Source organism: Anastrepha ludens, chromosome 2, assembly GCF_028408465.1.
Source record: "Anastrepha ludens isolate Willacy chromosome 2, idAnaLude1.1, whole genome shotgun sequence".
NCBI classification, from domain to species: domain Eukaryota; kingdom Metazoa; phylum Arthropoda; class Insecta; order Diptera; family Tephritidae; genus Anastrepha; species Anastrepha ludens.
In genome coordinates this window covers 110,860,241-110,878,402 of record NC_071498.1, presented here as the reverse complement: position 1 = coordinate 110,878,402, position 18,162 = coordinate 110,860,241, and the positions used below count along the sequence as shown (strand labels likewise).

General features: G+C 35.8%; 6 protein-coding genes across 19 annotated transcripts in view; 4 read left to right on the top strand and 2 right to left on the bottom strand.

The window, feature by feature from the left end:
• LOC128855097 (sodium/potassium-transporting ATPase subunit alpha) overlaps positions 1–1,933 on the bottom strand; it is a 132,511-nt gene extending 130,578 nt beyond the window's left edge. For 3 of the 5 annotated variants that reach the window (XM_054089721.1, XM_054089718.1, XM_054089719.1), the window contains exon 1: positions 1,832–1,894. In XM_054089721.1, the coding sequence (XP_053945696.1) occupies positions 1,832–1,855 (24 nt within the window). In that variant the 5' untranslated portion in view covers positions 1,856–1,894. Of the gene's footprint in view, positions 1–1,831 lie in introns of all 5 variants that reach the window. The other 2 variants (XM_054089723.1, XM_054089717.1) reach the window with 2 other exon arrangements.
• Positions 1,934–3,334: 1,401 nt separating this feature from the next.
• On the top strand, positions 3,335–4,048 carry LOC128871790 (optic atrophy 3 protein homolog). The gene is made up of 4 exons (XM_054113864.1): positions 3,335–3,476; positions 3,535–3,700; positions 3,761–3,903; positions 3,972–4,048. Exons 1-4 carry the CDS (start codon positions 3,335–3,337, stop codon positions 4,046–4,048), a joined length of 528 nt encoding a protein of 175 aa, XP_053969839.1.
• Positions 4,049–4,166: 118 nt separating this feature from the next.
• LOC128859002 (putative OPA3-like protein CG13603) lies at positions 4,167–5,906 on the top strand. 3 transcript variants are annotated; one of them, XM_054095666.1, is made up of 4 exons: positions 4,167–4,385; positions 4,460–4,628; positions 4,698–4,840; positions 5,301–5,678. In XM_054095666.1, exons 1-4 carry the CDS (start codon positions 4,244–4,246, stop codon positions 5,309–5,311), a joined length of 465 nt encoding a protein of 154 aa, XP_053951641.1. In that variant the 5' UTR covers positions 4,167–4,243; the 3' UTR covers positions 5,312–5,678. The 3 variants fall into 3 exon arrangements, with proteins under 3 accessions (XP_053951641.1, XP_053951633.1, XP_053951647.1); XM_054095658.1 differs by lacking the exon at positions 5,301–5,678 and adding an exon at positions 5,736–5,906 and having other exon boundaries at positions 4,170–4,385; XM_054095672.1 differs by lacking the exon at positions 5,301–5,678 and adding an exon at positions 5,736–5,906 and having other exon boundaries at positions 4,306–4,389.
• Positions 5,907–6,478: 572 nt separating this feature from the next.
• Positions 6,479–8,438, top strand: LOC128855096 (uncharacterized). Its single transcript, XM_054089716.1, has 3 exons — positions 6,479–6,802; positions 7,664–7,757; positions 7,819–8,438. Exons 1-3 carry the CDS (start codon positions 6,686–6,688, stop codon positions 8,208–8,210), a joined length of 603 nt encoding a protein of 200 aa, XP_053945691.1. The 5' UTR covers positions 6,479–6,685; the 3' UTR covers positions 8,211–8,438.
• On the bottom strand, positions 8,371–10,136 carry LOC128855094 (dimethyladenosine transferase 2, mitochondrial). Its single transcript, XM_054089715.1, has 5 exons — positions 9,581–10,136; positions 9,379–9,518; positions 9,166–9,327; positions 8,957–9,111; positions 8,371–8,893 (listed from the first exon to the last, which is right to left on the bottom strand). Exons 1-5 carry the CDS (start codon positions 10,020–10,022, stop codon positions 8,452–8,454), a joined length of 1,341 nt encoding a protein of 446 aa, XP_053945690.1. The 5' UTR covers positions 10,023–10,136; the 3' UTR covers positions 8,371–8,451.
• A 525-nt stretch (positions 10,137–10,661) lies between these two features.
• LOC128855093 (E3 ubiquitin-protein ligase SH3RF1) overlaps positions 10,662–18,162 on the top strand; it is a 95,095-nt gene continuing 87,594 nt past the window's right edge. The window contains exons 1-2 of one of the 8 annotated variants that reach the window (XM_054089713.1): positions 10,662–10,889; positions 11,409–11,853. In XM_054089713.1, coding sequence (XP_053945688.1) covers positions 11,832–11,853 — 22 coding nt within the window. In that variant the 5' untranslated portion in view covers positions 10,662–10,889; positions 11,409–11,831. Of the gene's footprint in view, positions 11,854–18,162 lie in introns of all 8 variants that reach the window. The other 7 variants (XM_054089712.1, XM_054089710.1, XM_054089709.1 and 4 more) reach the window with 7 other exon arrangements.

Here is an 18,162-nt window from a genome sequence, read left to right as displayed (position 1 = left end):
AAAATTAAGTGGAGTATTTTTCATTTAAATGAACTAAAGATGCAGATTTTTTGAATACGCATTCTTGAATATGATTCCATTGAGTGGCATCCCAAGTTAGGCTTGCTACTGCTGTCATCTATTGTCAACCGAACTACGCACAATAACAAATTAATATCTAAAATACCTAGGACAATGAAATGGCCCTTTAGGGCATGTTGGCAAACACAAACTCGTGGTTACAAGAACAAATAAGAACAAACCTAACAACGCAAGATACAACACCACCTGCAGGCATTCAGGTTACCCAGCATAGGCATACACATCTATGTATATGTAAATAGGTATAGACAGATATCGTATGAAGTATTTGATACTAAAAATAAATTTATTGGTCTTTCTGTACATAAAACACGTATATTATTTATAAAATGATAAAGTTCATGAAATATTGCAGATTTTATATTTATATTTGTAAATTTATTTTAATAATAATTGTGAAATGTAAAACCGAATATGCAGCCACAGCCAAACATGAACGAGCTTGTTTAGGTAATAATAGAAACGCACATATCAGTTTGCAGAAGTTGTTGTTATATGAAAACATTTTAATACTACTACGAGTACTTTGCCTGTTCGTATTTGCTATAAAAGAATCGAATACATAAATACTTGGTATCGAAATAAAAGTATCGAGAGTTGATGATATCGATTCATCCCTAAATGTGGAAGCAGTAATAACAAGTAACAAACACTTGCTTCCCTACCTGAAATGCAAACAAAAACAAGCAACAAAACAACAATGCATAGAATACCAACAAGAAAACGAATGATGATAAACGAAAAGAGGCAGCGCGTACACAAGCAACAGAGAACGTTAACGTTCTCTGCAACGAGTTAGGGCGGAACAACGAAACAAAATAATTGAAAAAACGAGCAGTAATCAGAGAGAATGAGAGAGAGCGAAAGAATGCAGCGATTAACGAGCGCTGGGAAATACAAAAGTTTTCCAACAACCACTTTCTACAATAATGATGCTTAGATGCAGTGCGGCAAACACTTCCTACTCCACACTGCCACCTTACATACCTATAAGCTGACTGACCCACCCACCCACATGTGATCGATATTGTGGCAAACGTTTAAAAATCAGCTCCAATGCGGCCCCTCCCACTCACACAAGCAACTTTGTGACAATCGATTCTTTGAGCATTATCCAAAAAGCAAGCAATTGGAACTCCTTTGAGGTTTCTATGCCAAGCGGTTAATACTTCAACAGAAAACTATTGATTTGCAATTTCCAAATGACTAATCCTACTCACACACCCATTTTGCATGCTCGCTATCAGACAATGAACGATCGAGCGTACATCCATATTGTGGCCCCTCGGCTTGTTAATTTAATTAACTCAGATGTTTCTAAGCAATATAGAAGGGCGTCGCCGCAAAGCCAAGCTCAGCGGCTCATCACAACAATTATAGCCAGATCAGCACCTTAGCGACTTAAACCAGCACACAAACACGCACACACAACATAACAAACAGAGTTTCACGGCATATGAAGCTATTTTTGGTTACCGCAGCACAATTTATGAATTGCATATAAACACCTTAATGTATCAGCTTATTTGGTGGTATAATTGTTTTTTTTATTTGCATTTTGGGTGTATTTTGTTACATATTCTACCACTTGCATATTCACTTCTAGTGCTCTTCACATGGAAGTTCTCACATGTACAGCTGTAATTCATATAGCATTTACTTCTACACATGTTAACAATCGAAATCATTTAATTTTACACTGATTCCATTTGATTAATTAATTAAATTGGTAATTAAAACGCGAACTCACCTCGAAATCCGACCTTAACGCCATATTCCAGAAAACACAAATGCTAGCCAATTGCGAGAGAGCGCCCAGAAATGCATATAAAGGAAAATGTGAACGAATCAATAAAGTAACGAGTGGCGAACGGCATACAAAGTAAATTGCAAAGAACGTGAGTTAAATTTAAAGGAGCGATTACCCATCGTCTGAGAACCGCTACTGTGTTCTTGGCGAATTTGACAGCTAAGTGACGGCAGTACAGAAAATAAATCAACCTTTCTTAACAAGTCACTTTTTTATGGATTATTCATAAAATGAATGAATAATCAGTGAGTGACTTGGTGAACTAGTGAATTTGAAATTAGGATTTTTGAAGTAATAGAAATAATGAAAATGAAATACCGCGAGTGAATGTATATGTATATATATATTTCCGTCGATCCCATGTGGAACATGAGCCCTTTACTTTTTACGTGCAAGGATTATCAAAATGTTAAAATTAATTTAAAATTTTTAAATAAAATGCATAGCCTTTCCCAAATAGTGCTTACTTATTTATAATAGTGTAAAATTTCTTGTGCGTGACAGTTTCCACTTGCTTTCGCTGAATCTTCCTATTCTTTTTATTTATTTATTTTATGTACTGTCGTCGAGGCCCTTAGGAAGGCGTAATTTTGTATTCTAACATCTTTGACTCATCTGCGAGCGAGCGAATGTTTACAACGGAGTATATGGACATACACAGAAAATATTGATAACCAATAGTTGTATCAAGGGGAGAATAGGCGTAGTGTGCAAGAGAGAGAACTATAGTTGCTGATCAGAATCTTTTCCTTTGCTGGTATTTTTGTAAGTAACAATTTTCTTATATTGGAAATAAAATTCTTATAATAAATAAATGCACAATACTCTCTATTTATTTTCAATTTTATAAGGAAAAGTTTGATATTTTTCTGAATTCACTTTATTTATTTTCGATGAACGAAAAAAGATCAAAGCGCTGACACAGTTCTACGGAATAAATGCACTTGCTGCAGTTGCACGCATTTATGGGTTACGTCTAGGAAACATTCTGTACGGATAAAGTTTAAGTCGGGCGATTGTGGCGATTATAAGCCTTACCGGGACGCATACGTGAGTAATTGCACCATAAAGCAGTAAAATTTTTAATTTGCGCAGAAATATATACAATAGGTGGCGCTACTGGCAATTTTCTGATAAACGTCTGTGAGGGGTGTGAGACTTAGCTAGTATGTTGAGGGAAACTGTAGTAATTCTAGTGTTATACAAAAACATACCATAATATTAAATTCTAATTTATACCACAGAACGTAAGCAAGGAACGTAAAAAATACGCCAAAAGTAAGTTCTATGAACGTACGTTCTCTGTTCAAATTTGTTTTTATTATTTTCTACCAGTGAACGTTGACATATGTATGTACGCATGCACACATCATTGGTTTATATACAAAACAAAAAACCTATTTTTATTCAAAAAAAAGTTCTTCTCTTTCTGTGTTAACTACCATGGCTTTGGTAACATTACGAATATTTCGTATGGCGATAATTGTTTTTAAGGAATTTACTCAACCTGTTAAAAGACTGTTCGTAAATATCGCACAACACAACGATTTTTTTCGCAATTACATATGCAAACCACCGGCTTATGGTGAGAAGTTCAGCATTTAAAATCTGCAAGCTACTCAATATATTGACAATTTCGTTAGGTTACCGCTGGTGTGAACATTCTCTGCTGATGCTGTTAAGTAAGGAAACTTCGAAAACCAATAAGCCACTAGCAGAGGAAGAAGCAATTATTTTAGGATCGGCCATATGGGCGGAAGTGGTTGTTTTTATATGCTGTTCCGAAGTAGTGCTTATGGAATCGAAGCGGTGGGTAGGCGCATAATTAAAAAGAGGGGTATTTATCAAGTGAAATTACATATCTTTTAGGCAAGCGAAGAAGGAAGAAGAAGAAGAGCGCTTAATAACGAATCGCGTAAAAGATTTGCACGAAGCAATGCGAGTTTTACAACATCGGCTACATGAGCAATATTTTTACATTGAACAAATTATTGAAGCTCTGAAAAAACTTGGTGAGAGAGACGAGACATCCTGGCTCACTTCCAATCGAGGTTTGAACCGCTCTTTCATTCTATTATAGGCATGCCGATCGAACGTCGACAAGTTAACCAAAGAGCGCACGCAACAGATAAGAGTTTTGTGCAAAAACTCGTTTAATTTTCACGCTATAGTGCAAAATAATTTAAATAATAAGAACTTTTGGTATTCAAGTGGGTTTTTAAATTTGCCAAATGTTTGTTTAACCACCGCGAGTTTCTCCATCAATTATGCTTTTCAATATTTTGTCATATGAAAATTTCAATATTTTCATATTTCTAAGCGATATTTCACACTAAATTATTTTCAACCAAAATGTTACATATAACCCTGCCAATCTTGAAGTTGTCTTTGTTGGGAATACAACAACTGTCAAGTCATGTTAGCAAATTCATACGCATGGAAGCAAAACAAAGCAAAACCTTTAGAAATTATATGTGTATGCCTGCTGCTCAGTGTAAGTACGGAAACAGAATTGTGGAAAATCTTTGCCAATTAAACTTTACTCATGTTCTCTCCCCTTGCTGTAAGGTTATCACTGGCTAGACGTTAAACTAAAGCTGTTGCTTTTAAATATGGGCCGACACGTTAAGGTGGCGCCACTCAACGAGGCAGTAGCCACCGAATTGGGCGCCGAAGTTTTGGGTGAATTTATAGTATTTGTTGTTGCAAGCACAGCAATTATTTTTGAAACAAACAGGTTTGTATGTACGGACAAAATGCTGAAGAGCGGGGTTTTTAAACAAATAAAGCTTAAAAAAAAATTTAGGCAATCAACGAAAAAAAATATTGAAGCCTTGAGCGTGAATATGCATCATAAGGATATAATTGAAGCGATGGAAGTGTTAAAATACCGACAGGAACAACAGAAGGCATATATTCAAGAGATCACACGAGCGTTGGCAGCATTAGGTGAGTGAATTTATGAATAGCTGGAGTTCGAGCCGTCATTTAAGAGCTGCATGCGAATTTCACATTTTATATTAATAACGAGCCGATTTTAACACGTTCGCGGACACTAAAAATTTCAGGGAGCTGCAAAAATAGACAGGTAATTATTTTTGAAAATAGTTTTAAAATCCTAAATCTGATTATACATATATAATAATAGTCAGAACATCGTATTTTAACTGTTAAATGAAAGTACTTAATGAATCAAGTGGTCATTACTTTGAAATGTATATTAATTACAAAAACTTAAAGTTACATTAAATTAAATGAACAAAACTTGGCTTTAAAGTTTGAATGCTGTAGCATCCACGTCATTTTGCATCATTATAAAAATGAATGCTATAGCATTCACCTCCGCGAACGTGTTAAAATATCTGTCATAACAAGAGATAAATCATTAAACTGAGGTTGGATAAAACAGAGAACGAGTAACAGAATACGGTGTATTTGACCTGCATTTCCCCAAAATTCCCGCCGCCTTCGCTAAGAATGAAAACCGACTTATGCATTGATGACAATTCTAACACAAAAATGGAGTTATCCCTATTTACCAGCTGAAGGAGAAAGTGGGGCCAGCACTGAACGTGTAGATGGTGGATTTAAAATATCAACCGTTAATTAAGGTACTGACAGGCACATTCGAAAGCCTCCAGCCCTTGTCTAGCACTACAAAGACAAGCAACAAACTACGCAGGCAAAAAGTCACCTGTTGTTGTTGTAAGAGTTGGTTGGTTAGTGTTTTGGGAGCAAAGTGCTGCTACAATAGAATCCATAACAACTAATTTTAAATACAATTTTCAAAAGGTTCTCGTATTATATTTTGGTAATTTCAAATTATTTTCACTCTTTTTTACAGGAAAACCAATTCACGTAAAGGAAACTAAAAGCAAGGAATTAAAAGAAAAATCGAAATAAAATATGTGAGTGAGATACATATATGCAACTACTAGAAATATAAACTGACCAATTACTTTACATTGTTTTGCAATTATTTTTAAAGTCTTAAAATGTTTAACTGCTCGTTTACTTCAAGCTATTTTTCGTTAATTAAAAAAAATTAAAATATAAATATGATCAAAATTTTTGAAAAAAGTAGTTTCATTAATCAAGCAGATTTTGCCAACCGGTTCTTTTATTTGCTGTGTGAATTCCCGTTCTCTCTCAAAAAATCTTCAACACGCTTGAGCCATTGCCGTTAGTGCCGAGTTAAATGCGTCACTGAATGCGCAAGCCTAGTAAGCGAAAATCACTATGATATCAGTGGAAGGAGAGAAAATATGCTTAACAATTTATGGATTATAGATTTTAAGGGCAGACCAAAACTTTAGTACGCCTCGATTATAAGTTCTTAAAAATTGTAAAATAAAATGCCGAAAAAACATACCGCCAAATATCAACATAATTGGATGTTTGTGTGTATGTAGATAAGCTCAAATTCAATACTGATCTGATCTTGTTGATGTGCAAGTTTTGCTTTCCACCCATTCTAATTCTCTCTACCTCAGCAAGTTGTAGCATCTCCTATAATCTTCTTGCTTTTCTCCGGCTCTCAACTTAATTCTAAATGCGGGGATCTTTTTAAGCTTGCAGCTAAATTCTCAGTTGATTTGGGTGTATTGTCTGATTTGGATGCTGGTTTTTGCCGAACTTTGCTTTGTTTATCAACGAGCGTTGTGCCGTCTAGACTATAAAATCGTGAACGCGCTGGCAGTTTTGTTGATTTATTTTCATCTTTAGTACTCCTACTGCTGCTTTAAGGCTACACCAAACTTTCGTTAATAAAAAAACACAAAACAAAGAAAAAAAATGAAACGAGATATATTTGCTTTTATTTATTTCGCTGTTGCAGTATTTCAAGTGACTTATGCACAAGTCTTGTATCCAGAACGTTTTCCAGTTGATAAAGAGAAGTCTAATTTGGCGGTGAGTTGGGAATTTGATTTGCGTGTGTGTGTATGTGTAAATAAAAATTCTTTACCTCCTCACTCATCTACTAGTTAAGAATTCAATCTGAGTTTTTTTATTTTTCACGAGTCAAATCAATACATTTTTTGGAGTTGCGCAGGCAATAAATTTATAAAAAATGTTAAATCAAAATTTAGGATACTAGAATTATGCCGAATTTCGAAAGAAATATTAATGCATTTGTACATATGTACGTACATACATACATAAGTTGTTATATTCCACATTTTTATGTTTAAAACTCCCAGCTCCACTTAGCTTCGCCAAAAGCGTTGACATCCTACATGATGTCTACTTTCAGTATTCATAGAGGTCAGTCTCCATTTGGTAACGCTAGGGACCAAAAGGTCTATGCGTGGCTTAATGCCAACCAGGCTAACCTAACCTAACCTTTATGTTTAAAAAGTAAAGCTCTACAGGCTTGTTCTCCATTTCATTTCCATTGCGCTGATTACAATTTCTATTACAAATTTTGGTGCTTTTGATGGTGTCTCCCAATCACAGGGAGAATTAACTTAATAACCGATATTTCCTAAAATAAGAAATTACAATATTTGATTTGTAAAAGATAGTGAAATGTGAGTTAAATTCACTTTAAATCAAGTATCAGAAAACGTCTCATATTTCCTTTTTCATGTTCAAAATACATAAAACTAAGTTGAAACCAACTTTCGACTGATAAGAATGTGATTAGCTTAATGATCTTCACCTTTAACTAACAAGAATCAATTTAAAATACTTGGAAAACTACTTATTACATACACATACATGCACATTCAAATAATTTTATACTAAACTGTTGATTTCCCCACCCAAAAGGGCCGCATTCCGCTCTACTCACCATCACGCTGCAAACAGAATGAGCTACTTTATCCAGATCACGCAGATGACTGGATTTGCGATTGTGCGCCAGGTAAATTTAATATATAAATGTACGGAAAATGAATTTTCATCAACATACCTACTTTTCTTAGCGTCATTATATTATCCTGAATCAGATGCCTGCCATCCTGCTTTCCGACGTGGCCCTTGCGAAAACGAGCAGATGCTTGTATTGGCACCCAATGCAACTTTACCCCAATGCATACAAAATGCGTGTAAAATCGATGGGCAAGTGAAGATTAACAACGTCTGCTATGAGATTGGACATGCCGCGCCATGTCAGAATGCGCAATTGTCATATGTGCTTGGCGTGGATCCGAAAACATTAATGTTGGACTGCATAAAATTGTCGGCATCTGTTAAGTCGCGAGTAGGTTTAGTAGACGATGATGATGCACCGCTATACGATCTTAGCAAAGTTGATTTATGTGCGCGTGGCTGTAAACGTTCGATAGAAGGCATTTGTACGCCGAGCGCTAAATGAAAAAGGAATGTTACCAAAGCGTATCGAGCCTAGAATTGTAAATGACAACCCGAATTTGTGGCCTTCCAAGCATTTTCCCCACAATTAACTTAAACAAACAGCCTCTGAATTCTAATTTGTATGTGCATTTACAAGGACACTTTTTCTCGCTTAATTTAAGATTTGTTTTAGAATATATTTACACTGTACATAAATTATGTAAAATATACATACATGTACAATCTTTAAGTTCTCAAAATTGCTATTTGCTTGTTTGGGATTTGCGTTTCTTTTTTGGTAGTTTAACTTCGCTACTTTCAGTTTTTTTAATGTCTTCCAAAGTTACTTCTTCATCTGTAATTTCACTTGGCACGTCATCTTCTTCAGTTATGCCAGTGACACTCTCGTCGGCTGTTGCTTCCATCTTCAATAAAGTGCTTTCAAGTGACGCAAGGAATGAACTATCACTATATTCAGGCCAGTGGCGAAATTGTGTAAATAATGTAAGCATTTGACTAGGGGACAAATCGCCAAATTGTGTGTAAATATTCATGCGAGGATAAAAATTACGGTTGCTCATTGTTGTGCAGCGTTTTGAGTATTGGGGCAGTGTTGAGACATTTTCATCAGCATAGAGTGGTTGTAAGCTTTCAGATGCCACGCTATTAATAATTAGTCGTGGTCCACAACCGGGTACCAATTTTCTGTAAAAAATTAGGGTATTTATCTTTTAAATCTTACACAAATCGAAATGTAAGCCAACTTACTCCAAATTAGGTATTATGCGATTGCGCCGACTAACACAATTCTGTTTGACAAAATACCAAAGCGCTTGTAAATCAGCTATCGGGCAAAGATCCAAAAAGTTTCGTCGTGGCACTATTCTTACCAAGTACAAATTTTCTGGATTGATTGATTCCACCTGCAATTAAATAAGTTATTTAACTTGGTTTTCATTTTTATTACTCACTTTTACCTTTTGCAGCTTGCTGCCTTTTACCACAGTATTTTCACCTTGTCTGGGTAAAAAGTGTTCACGAGGCAATTGCGTAATGAAACGATACTCGAACATCATTTGAAAAAGAATTGACGTTGATCTATAAAACATGTAACCAATTTCATTGCTGCAAGTAAGATGCTGGAAAATAATTTTTAACTAATGCTGAGGCTACATCTGACATAGTCTTACTATATAAAGGGGTGGTGGTATAGCCAGATACATTTCCAAGCGCCCCCAACTAAATAAACCATTTTGAAAGACGATGGAATTTATAAGATGCTTGAAGAAGTTGTAGCAGCCCACAGCACCAAACAACATTGCGATTGGCTCTGAAATATATTATTTAGCGAAATTGTATACTATTTTGTAACCAAGCTAATACAACATTTACCATCATTATATTCGCTTTTTTTCAAGTCACATAGCATATCTGCAACACGTGTGCCGTTGTCCATTCTGTCTTGAAATGATAACTTCCATAGACTCACAATGTCGCCTTGCTTCACTTTGACACGTTCTGGATACAAAGTATGTAAATCTTGCAGTCCCGGAAGAAAATGGTCCATAAACTCGATCAGTACAATTTTACGTATTCGATCTTCGCGATTCAGTAATTTACGTGTAAATAAGCCAATGCCAGGATTCATTTCAATGGCGGTGTCACATTTTGTTTGTTGCATAAAAGGCTCGATACTATTGTTTATTTGTTCAACCAATTGGGTGTCGGCAACATAAAGATGTGCGGGAAGTTTACGCCTTTTGTTAAACAATTTATCCGGGAAAAGACTAGCAAAAGGAGATCCTTTATGGACGAAGCGACGAAAATGCAACATTATTTGTTGAAAGCCGGTTGTGTTTTCGTTCGTATAATAAATGCACAACGATGGAAATTTAACTGCATGTGCCTATCGCAAACGTTCTCAGGTCGCAATATTTACGAATGTGGAAGAAAAGGGAGACCAAACAAAAAGTCGTAAATGGAAACGTACTTTGCGCTCTCTAGCGGGCGATAGCTGAAATGTGGTTTGCGGAGTGTATTAAATTAAAGTAAATAAGAATGATTGCATTAAAAACAAAAAAAAAAAAAGATTTTGAACAAAAGATATATATGTACTTCACATATATATATATATATATATATATATTTGCTTTACATATATCTATAAAATATTTTCTGAATAATTTTGGACACATCACAATACATCTGCCTCTTACTCTAAAGCTTACATTCGAAATATGCACACATTTCTGTGGACGCATTCACTTCTTGAAATTATTTTAATTTGAAAATAAGTTTTCCAATTTGTATATTATAAATAAGTATTCAAATAAAGCTTGCAGAACTAATTTAAAATAAGTCATTTTCAAAAAGGAAAGCAATTAATCATTTCACAATCGATAGTCTATTTCCAATTAGAAAAATCATCCCTGTGCTTCCAGTTGGCAACTTTAGCAACTTCCAACTTTAGTTCCAGCGTTGGTGACAAACGAGCAAAAGCATCGAACATCAAGTTATGTTGGTAGCGGAAGAATTAACTTAATGCATTTTTGTTGCGAACTTGAGGAATATTAAATATATTTCTAAAAAACGCTGAAAACAAAAGAAATATGTATTAAATCTGGGGTGCACATATAAGGAAAAGATCAGTGAGAAAGTGTTGCGGCTTCCATTTGAATGCTAATAAGAAGTGTGAAAAAAGGTGTGAATAGTTTGAAAATCAATAACAAAACGAAATTGGGGAAGAAGTGCATTTCTACTGGAGCAAATATGTTTTTATTTTTTATTTTGAGAATATAAGAAAGTGTATTGTTGCTTCAATGCATTGCAGTGCAAATTTTTAAACGTATTTGAAATTGATAAATTCAATGAAAAATGTACGCGAAGTTGGCGTTGGACGGGATCATTGGTAGAATTAGCTAATACGGTGGTTTTGAATCCGGTACGAGTGTACATAGGTACGAGTATTTTTTTGCCACTGTTGCGCGTTACGTAGAATAATCAGTCCGTGAGTTTGGTAATTTCTTCGCGTTTTAACATCGCTTTTGTTGCTTTCCTCATTGTTCTTTGCGTCCCGGGTGCCGTGATGTGAATTAATTATTTTTGTTTTTCCTTATTTGAGTGTGTCTGTACAGACGTCTACTGATGGTGCTTTAGTGGATTACATTGTAATGATTCCCTTTTGAAAGTTTTACTTCCTTTCATGGTTTCTTGTTGTAAGCGTAAAATTACGAACCAACCGCTAATAAAAAATGAAGTGAAGTGAACAAAGCGACAAATTAAAGAAACAGAAAACGGTTAATAAGGTCAAAATCAACAAAAAATATCAACGATTGTTGGTTTAGTGGATAAACTTATGAGTTGGTGATTCATTGCTGTAAAGTCACACCAAACCACAAAATACAGTTATTGTGTTCACAAGCGAAACCGTGCAGTAGTTAGCAGCCTGCCAACTAGCCATTTCAATTCAAGCGGGTAGTGGACTACTTTAACGTGGTCCGGCGTATACTGAGCGGTATTACGCGCGATAAGAACAACAAACTTCTGCATGATTGCAGTATTCCTGCTGCTTCTTTGTTGCTGTGCACCTTCACCCTACAACAACTAACTAAACTTCATTTGGCACACTCTACCGCAGTACAATATGGACGTTGGATCACTAGGAGGTGAGTGTATATAGTAATTTAATTGTGTTTTTGTGTGTAGAAAGTTGAATGCCTCCACTTCGCTAATGCTTAAAATCTTCCAGATGCTATGTATTGCTGCGTAGCGTACTTTTCCTATGACTTTGCTATTGTTTTGAATTTTTTCAGATTCTTGTGTGGTGTTATTTGCGTAGGGTGGGTATCGTACAACCGCCTGCACAGCTGTGAATTTAATCGTAGAATTTTTTGTTTATTTCGAAAATCGATTTCGTGGAAATTTGATACGAAGATTACTTTGGCTCACTTATGTATTTGGTTGCCAATATTTGGTAGATGAATGCCAAGAATTAGTTCATATATGTACATATGCATATATATACACATGTACGAGTATGTATAGGCATTTCGCATTTCAATTGCTGACCCAAATGTGTCAATCTATTCGTCAAATTGTCGCCATTTTAGCCAACCTCCTACGTTCAAATGACAACGGTGTTCCACAAACAAGTTTCCGTTTATTGGTGAACTCGGTCAGATGTCACATAATGCTTGTCATATTTGTTTGCAGATACGTACATATATATGTATGTGTGTATGCAAATATGTGGATATGCATATGTTAAGGCAACGGAACTTTCATTTATCATCTGCAGTGGTGAAGAAGACACTGCGGACTGCCAAGAAATAATAAACTTACTGTTAAATGTTGCCTTTATGCAATAAAATTATCGAACATGTCGATGATTTCAGTGTTGTTTATAATATTTGTTAGCATTACCCAACACATATAGTAATTATGACTGTGAAATATTTCTATTGACTTTATAGACATGTTTGGAGGCCAACGATTTGCTTCTATACTTGGCAATACAACTTTAACACTAGATAACACAAAAATCTTTATATTTTGTATGTTATCTTATACTGCTAAGTAAGTGTTTTTATATTTAAACGTCAATGAATTGATAAAACATAGCAGAGTCAAAAACGAGTTCTTATCTTTAAACTAATAAAAATAACAAAGTGGTATAGATATATACATTTATACATATATATATTTGTTATATATATTTTTTATTTTGGTTGATTGCATTATTGGTTAATGGTAATATGAAATATTCCATGAAATGAATGCTTGCAGGGCCCGTCACAAAGAATAAGCTTAACCAGATGGCACTATTTTATATAACTAGAAATACTAGTCCACCATTTCTGGGTGTTTGGCCGATCTCCTCCTCTTATTTGCCGCGTCTTGATGTTGTTCCACAAATGGAGGGACCTACAGTTTCAAGCCGACTCCGAACGGCAAATATTTTTTATGAGGAACTTTTCATGGCAGAAATACACTCGGAGGTTTGCCATTGCCTGCCGTTTTGCTTGCTTTTAGGAAAAACTTTTTCTTCATTCTGATGTTTCACCGAGATTAAAACCTACGTTCTCTCTGAATTGCGAATGGTAGTCACGCACCAAGCCTTTCGGCTACGGCGACCGCGCAAATATAGCGTTTTTCAATAGGTGCGCTTCAACTTTTTTTCGATAGGGAGGGCGAACGACGCAATATTTTTTATTTTTCGCTTGTCATTTGTAAACTTCATTAGTATATATTTCATCATGGAACGCTACACACTTGAGCAACGATTGCAAATCGTGCAAATTTTTTATGAAAATAATCGTTCTGTTGTTTTTATGAAAATATCGTTCTGTTCCAAAAAATCATCTTCAGTGATGAAGCTCACTTTTGGCTCAATGGCTTTGTCAACAAGCAAAATATGCGTTACTGGGCAGAAAGCAATCCACACTTGATTCATGAGGCACCGTTGCATCCCGAAAGAATCACTGTTTGGTGCGGTTTACATGCCGGCGGCGTAATTGGCCCATATTTTTTCGTTGACGAGAACGATCGCCACGTTACTGTGAATGGAAATCGATACCGCGACATGATAAACGATTATTTTTGGCCGCAATTGAATGGTATGGACTTAGACGACATGTGGTTTCAACAGTACGGGGCCACAAGCCACACAGCACACGCTACAATTGATTTGTTGAAGAGTAGGTTCGATGAGCGCATTATTGAAGACCCAGAAATGGACCGGTCGAATGGCCGCCGCTCGTGTGATTTGACGCCTCTAGACTATTTTCTTTGGGGTTATGTGAAGTCATTGGTCTACAGTAACAAGCCGGCGACGATTTGTGAGCTCAGAGCCAATATTGAACGCGAAATTGCTGGAATTTCGGCCGATTTATGCAAAAGAGTGGTCGAAAATTGGGTTCAACGGTTGGACTTCGTAAAAGGTGCACGCGGTGGTCATGCAAAAGAAATCGAATTTCATACTTAAGTGTATATGTTCAAACTCGATAATAAAAAAAAAAATTAGTTAAAAAAGTCAAACCGTTTGTGTTTTATTCAAAAAAAAAAAGTTGAAGCGCTCTTACTGAAAAACGCTTTATTACTGCCCAATAATTTTAAACCATAATTTGGGAACTTTTACGAGTATTAAAACACACCTAAGCTTGAATTTCACCAAAGTGTACTGGTAGATAGCTTTAATTACTGATAATAATTACTGTTAAACGGCAGCAGTAATGGCTTCATTTCTGATACATCTGTATTCTACTGGCACTTATTGAAAAAAGCTATTACACCACATTGAACTTTTCAGGCTCTACGGCTTACGGTACTTAAAGTAGCAGCTAAAAGCCTAGAAAGTCAGGAAATTATAGCATTTATCATGCTTTGTAGATTTAAACACTTTTTGTGACAAACAGCTGTTTCGAACAATTAGTACTGGCTCAAATACGCATGTAGAGAATACGGAAGGTGGCGTTACAGCTGCTTTGTTTTCGTGCGTTTTGGCAATTAAAAATGTCACAAAATAAATAAATCTTTGTGTGCAAATGTGTACAAGTGCAGATGAATATGTGCACGCCTTAGTTCCGATTTACACAGAGAAACATTTTGTCCATTTGAGAAGGACACACCAGGAGAGAGAGAGGGGTTTTTGTCTCCCGTACTGGGGACAATAAAATGGAAAAAATCCATATTGACAAACAGCAGAACGCTGTTTGGGAAATATACCATGATTTCTGCTGGTAGTGTAGGTATGATTTAAAAAACTTATGGAGCTACATTTTTTTTTTTGAATTTCTAGATAGGAAAGTTAATTTTAAGTTATGTATATCTACATGCAATACTTTTAAATAATTGATTTTTTTTTTTTCAAGTATAAAAATTTATATATAAAAATTGGGAATTGTAGAATATTTCCGACCCAGAAAATGCTAAAGAAGTAAACGCCAAAATCAACGAATGTTGCCGAAAACCATTTTGCCCGTGTGACCGCGAATGAGACATTAAAAGACAATTTCTAGTGTTTCCCTTCCAGAAGTCTCTGTGTGTAAATCGGGACTTATTCTACATTCTTGGCTTTACACTCACTTTCGCTTAACCTTCCTCTTCTTTTTGGTTGTTTATTTTCTCTACTGACGTCACGGCACTTGGGAAGGTTACCTTCTATTTCTCCATCTCTCTCCGCAAATTTTCTTTTCTTTGCTGGTGATTTAAGATATACTCGTACTTGCAAGTACTGCGGACTCTATAAATCTTCCATCTGAATTAGATAACGTCGTTGCGTGTAAAGGAAATAAGCTAGATTTAAATATAAGCAAGTGTTTTTTTGTTTCTTATTCTAAATTTTGTTCTCTTATATACTCTTCCTATGACATTGGTGGTTCTAGTTAATCCAATCGAAGGGAACTTATTGATATTGATGTGGTATTTGACTATAGATTCTATTTTCAAGGACATTTAAATGACACCATTGAAAAGTCATATTCTGTACTTGCTTTTTCTCGACATTTAAGTTCGGGCTTTGGTGATCCATATATTATAAGGCTGTTATATACCTCTGGTGCGTTCGAAGCTGGAATACGCCATATTTGAATACCATATTATGCTTGTAGTAAGCTTGAACGTTTCCAGAAAGCTTTTGTTTTCCAATTTAGCAGTTCATAAACACTCAAAACGATCGTGTTTACTTGACCGAACGCTCATGCGAGAATTTGAGCCTACGTATAGCCACTCGAAGCAATTTCCCATCGCAAGTAATGGTTTGGGCCGCAGTGACCGTTGATGAACGGGAAAATGTTTTAGAAGCTGCTTTAGAGCTGTGGACAAGCAAGCATTTCGGTCGTAGACCATGGACGTTCCAACAGGATTCGTCACCGTCTCATAAAGCTCGTGTAAACCAAGAATGGTTAAAAAATCATGTTCCACACTTCATTTCGTCCACACAATGGCTTTCGAATTCGTCAGACGCAAATCCGATGGACTATTCCATCTGGTCCATTTTGAAGAGCAAGGTGAGGACTAAAAAATATGCCAGTATGGATGCGCTGAAAAAAGCGATTATACGGGAATGGATCAAAATACCTCAAGATCACATTCGTGCAGTAAGCAACACATTTTTTGACCGTTTGAAGGCTCTAGTCAAGGCAAAAGGTGGTCATATCGAGCTAAAGTGAATATATGTTAAAATTGTAATCATTTTTAAACAATTTTGTCTTTGAAATCAATAAAAACTAATTTCACACAAAAAAGTTATGATGTTTTGAATAGGTGACACTTCATATCACTCACCCTGTATTCTCATAAAAACAATCTCTATGTAAAGCGAAGTACATAACTAAGTTATGTTTAAAAATATGCCTGCTTATCATTAGCGAAACTTTTGGAAAAAAAATATTCTTAATAACATTTTGCTTCTTGCCTTGGTGAATTATCAAGTTGCTATCTTATCAACATTACCGGGCCAAATAATGTGTAGATACTGAAAATGTGTCCCACGAAAAGAAAAAGAAGAGAAAAAACAAATGAAGTTACAGAAAAATAGCTTTATTTTTACATGCATATATTAGTTTGGAGAAAAAGAAATCCATACTTTTTATTTTGCGCCCCTAGGCGATGCTACGACTACGAACATGCCGGTCAACTTCGAATATTTCTGTGATTTTATCGACATTTTCGACATTATGCCTGCCTGCATGCCTGCATGTGAAGGCACCCCGCACGACACTAACCACCTTTTTACAAGCATCACTAAATCCACCATCTAACACCTCTCTCCCTCTGGACCCAACCTGTCGAAACAGCAAGTTTTCTGGGCCAACCTTTAGATGTCGCGAATTTTCACTTTGTTAACTTACATTGTTAACACCATGTAACTCATAACTGAATGGAGAAAAACAAAAAATAGCAAAAGAATTTTTTTAGTGTAAAATGTTTGATTGATATTTTACGGGATATCAATCACTACAACCATCTACCGAGAAAATAATGGATTTATTTTTCCACAACCTAATATAATTGGCGCTTACAGCCTTTATTGGTTGTTTGACCGAGCTCCTCCTTCTATTTGTGGTGTGCGTGTTGGTGTTGTTTCACAAATAATAATCAGCTGACCAAGTTGCCCGGTCAAGTTTTTACTGGGTTTCTGTTCGTTTACTATTTTGAATATTTTTCTCTTTGAGAGAGATCAGATAGGAATTCTGCAGAATTTAGCTCTTGGGCAATATCTGCTGGAAAACCAAGCGAAAAAACCGAATACTTCGAGGAAAAACTTCTCCCTGGGAGTCTAGAAAAGTATGATTTTTAGGTAGAGAGTAAAAGTAGCGCTCTTTTTGATGATGGCTTCGGTATGATATAATACAAGAATCCTCATGACACACTGGTGCAGTTGCGAACAGAAGGCAAGAAAAGAATAAAATGCCCAAGTGTGACGTCACACACACAGAGATTTTGTGAAATTCAGTGAGGGCGGAATAGTGGTGCGAGGTAAAGGGCGCCACCTTTGTATTTTGTACATCGTGGGTTGCCTGCTGGTTATTGTTGTTGTAACATAATATGTAACCTTATCGTTGTAGGTCACTGATAAACTTATCCATGTACAATAAGCTCCTTTACTTTAAAAACACAAATATCCATGTTAAAAATCAGAAGAAATATTAAAAAAAAAATGTTTTCTTACTCGTTGGATTTTTGAGGAGTGTGCATTTTAAAAATGAATCACGCTTACATACCAAAGCATTTGCAATGTAATTACATACACAGCATACTTCGCTACTAAATATTGTAGATTATGTATGTTAATTTGCGATAAGCCTAAATCATCTTGATGCCTGCCACTCCCTCGATATCGCCAATGGCTGCGCGTAGGTTATTTCGGCGCGCTTTTTCTTCACTTACGGCCAACATGCAAATCTACATAGAGTACATATGTAAGTGAGTACAAACATCTGTATGTATGCATGTTGCTAAAAACATTTTTATGC